The 2,147-nt window shown below is 62.7% G+C and overlaps 1 protein-coding gene across 1 annotated transcript in view; it reads right to left on the reverse strand.

Moving 5' to 3' along the window:
* CPZ (carboxypeptidase Z) overlaps positions 1 to 2,147 on the reverse strand; it is a 26,425-nt gene that overhangs the window by 12,795 nt on the left and 11,483 nt on the right. The window contains exons 3-5 of the mRNA XM_007958198.1: positions 1,596 to 1,808; positions 652 to 848; positions 2 to 80 (exon numbers count right to left, since the gene is read on the reverse strand). Coding sequence (XP_007956389.1) covers positions 2 to 80; positions 652 to 848; positions 1,596 to 1,808 — 489 coding nt within the window. The remainder of the gene's footprint in view (position 1; positions 81 to 651; positions 849 to 1,595; positions 1,809 to 2,147) is intronic.

Raw genomic sequence — 2,147 nt, forward strand, 5'->3', positions numbered from 1 at the left:
GTCAGGTCGGGGAAGTTGCGGTTCAGGTCCAGGTTCTGTGCGTTCTGCCTGCCGCTTGTCCACCCGTTGTAGCCAGCACCCTGAAAAACCACCGCACCCCCAACTCAGGGTCGGGGCACGCTGCTCTGACCCCTGCCAGAGGGAGGTCGCAGGCTGGGCTGTGTCCGGGACGCCTGAGCCTTCTCTCTGGTTTGCTGGGATGAACTTGGCTGGGCCGAGGGCACCAGCTGCCCTTGACCCCTTCCACCTTGCTCTCAGCCCTCCCTGCAGCTCCTCGCTAGCCCTCGACCACCACCACCTCCACCACCTGCTCCCTGGCACTAGCTCCCCTCGCCCGGAGTGCCCTGACAGCTGCCAGCTCACTTCTCACTGCTGCCGACACCCCCACAGACCAGTCCCCGGGCCCATCTAACTTAACTCTCCCTGGAGGCCTTTTCTCCTCCTGATTCGTCTCTGTACCACAGATAACCTTCGCATGCACCACACAAGACTTCCCTGTCTTGTCTGTCCCCTCCCCACCGGAGCCAGGACCTCACCTGCAGGCACACAGTAGGCCTGCAGGCACACAATAGGCCTGCAGGCCCGCTTAGTGAGTGCGTGATGAGGACCAAAGGTGGCAACGGCCACGAGGCCTGGGGTGGGCACGCTCACCTCGGCGGCCGCCACCTCGTAGCCGTCGGGGTTCATGGAGGGCAGCAGGTGAATGCGGGTGGTGTTGACCAGGCGTTGGACGCGCGGGTTCCCCAGCAGGTACTCGGAGCACAGGTACTGGGCCAGGTAAATGAGCATCTCGCGGCCCGCCACCTCGTTGCCATGGATGTTGCCAATGAGCTTCACCTCAGGCTCCACTGGGGAGAGAGCCAGGGGCATGGGTCCAGGCTCACAACCCAGGAGTCCCTGGAGCCCAAAGGGCCCCCTGCGACAGGCGTGGGCACTGGTGCGGGGTCGGATCCCTCGCTGCGGGCTCAAACAGAGGGGGCTCTCGTCAAAATCTTCACCTGGGCGGAGCTCACCTCTGTGTGACCAAGAGCATCAGCCTGACCCGTCAAGGGGAGTAATTAACAGTCACACAGGTGCAGTCAGTCCGTGTGAGTTTCACCAACAGCCACTCTTCATCTTTGTGTAACAAGATGGGTGCGGACTGGAGCTTGGGTGGGAGGGCAGCTGGCACTGGGATGTATGTATAGATGGGTGGACGGATAGAATGACACAGGGGGACAGATGGATGGGTCGAGGACGGGTGGACACACGGGGATGGATGGGTCTCTGTCTCCTCCGCCCCTCCCTGGCCCTCCCGCAGCTGTCCCCCGGGAGCCGAGACCCCCGCCCCGTGCTCTGCCCCGAATCCCTGCGTCATTTGCCATCCCCTCCACCCCCTGCAGCCCCTTTGGACCCCTTTTCCAACGACTATGGAGCCTCTTGGCTTCCCCCGAAGTCGCAGTGGAAAGGGCGGTCCGGCCGGTCCCTTCCTGTGTGTGCAGGGTGCCATGTGTCCCCTGGAGTGCGGCCACGGCCCCCAGGGCACGAAGGCCCCATCTGGCCCTGTCCCCACCTGAGCGGGCCCGTAGGAAACACCCAACAGGGCCCAGGCTTACTCAGCTCGTGCTGGCCAGGGCGGCCCGAGAACTCGATGACCAGCAGGTCCTTGCCATCGAAGCTGCGCCCGATGCTGTAGGTCTTGGCAATGTGGGCGCACTGGGCTGCCGTCCGCCTCAGCACACGGACCATCTGGGCGTAGGAGTGGTGGGCGAAGCGGATGAAGTCCAGTGGCAGGCCCGAGGGTGGGGCATCCTCGGCCTCCAGGCCTCCTGGGGGGGCGCAGGTGGGGTCAGCCCGGCCCCTGCCCGACCGCTCCCCTGGCCCCCACCCCCACGCACTTCAGTAGCCTGAGGGTCTGGGTCCTTGAGTTCTCAGACCACCCCCCACCAACCTGCATTTTGCTTTTATTAAATATTATCTTTATAATACTTATAGCCATCGACTCATAGCGACCCCTCCTTGGGTTTCTGAGGCAGTATCACTATGGAAGTAGATTGCCCAACCTTCCTTCCGAGGAGTGCCTGGTGGGTTTGAACTCTCAGCCTTCTGGTTAGCAGTCAAGTGCCTTAGGCACTACACCACCAGAGCCCCTAGTAGCAACAGCTAAA

The sequence above is a fragment of the Orycteropus afer genome, unplaced genomic scaffold (genome assembly GCF_000298275.1).
Source record: "Orycteropus afer afer isolate SDZICR_OR568_19922 unplaced genomic scaffold, OryAfe1.0 scaffold00871, whole genome shotgun sequence".
Taxonomy (NCBI): domain Eukaryota; kingdom Metazoa; phylum Chordata; class Mammalia; order Tubulidentata; family Orycteropodidae; genus Orycteropus; species Orycteropus afer.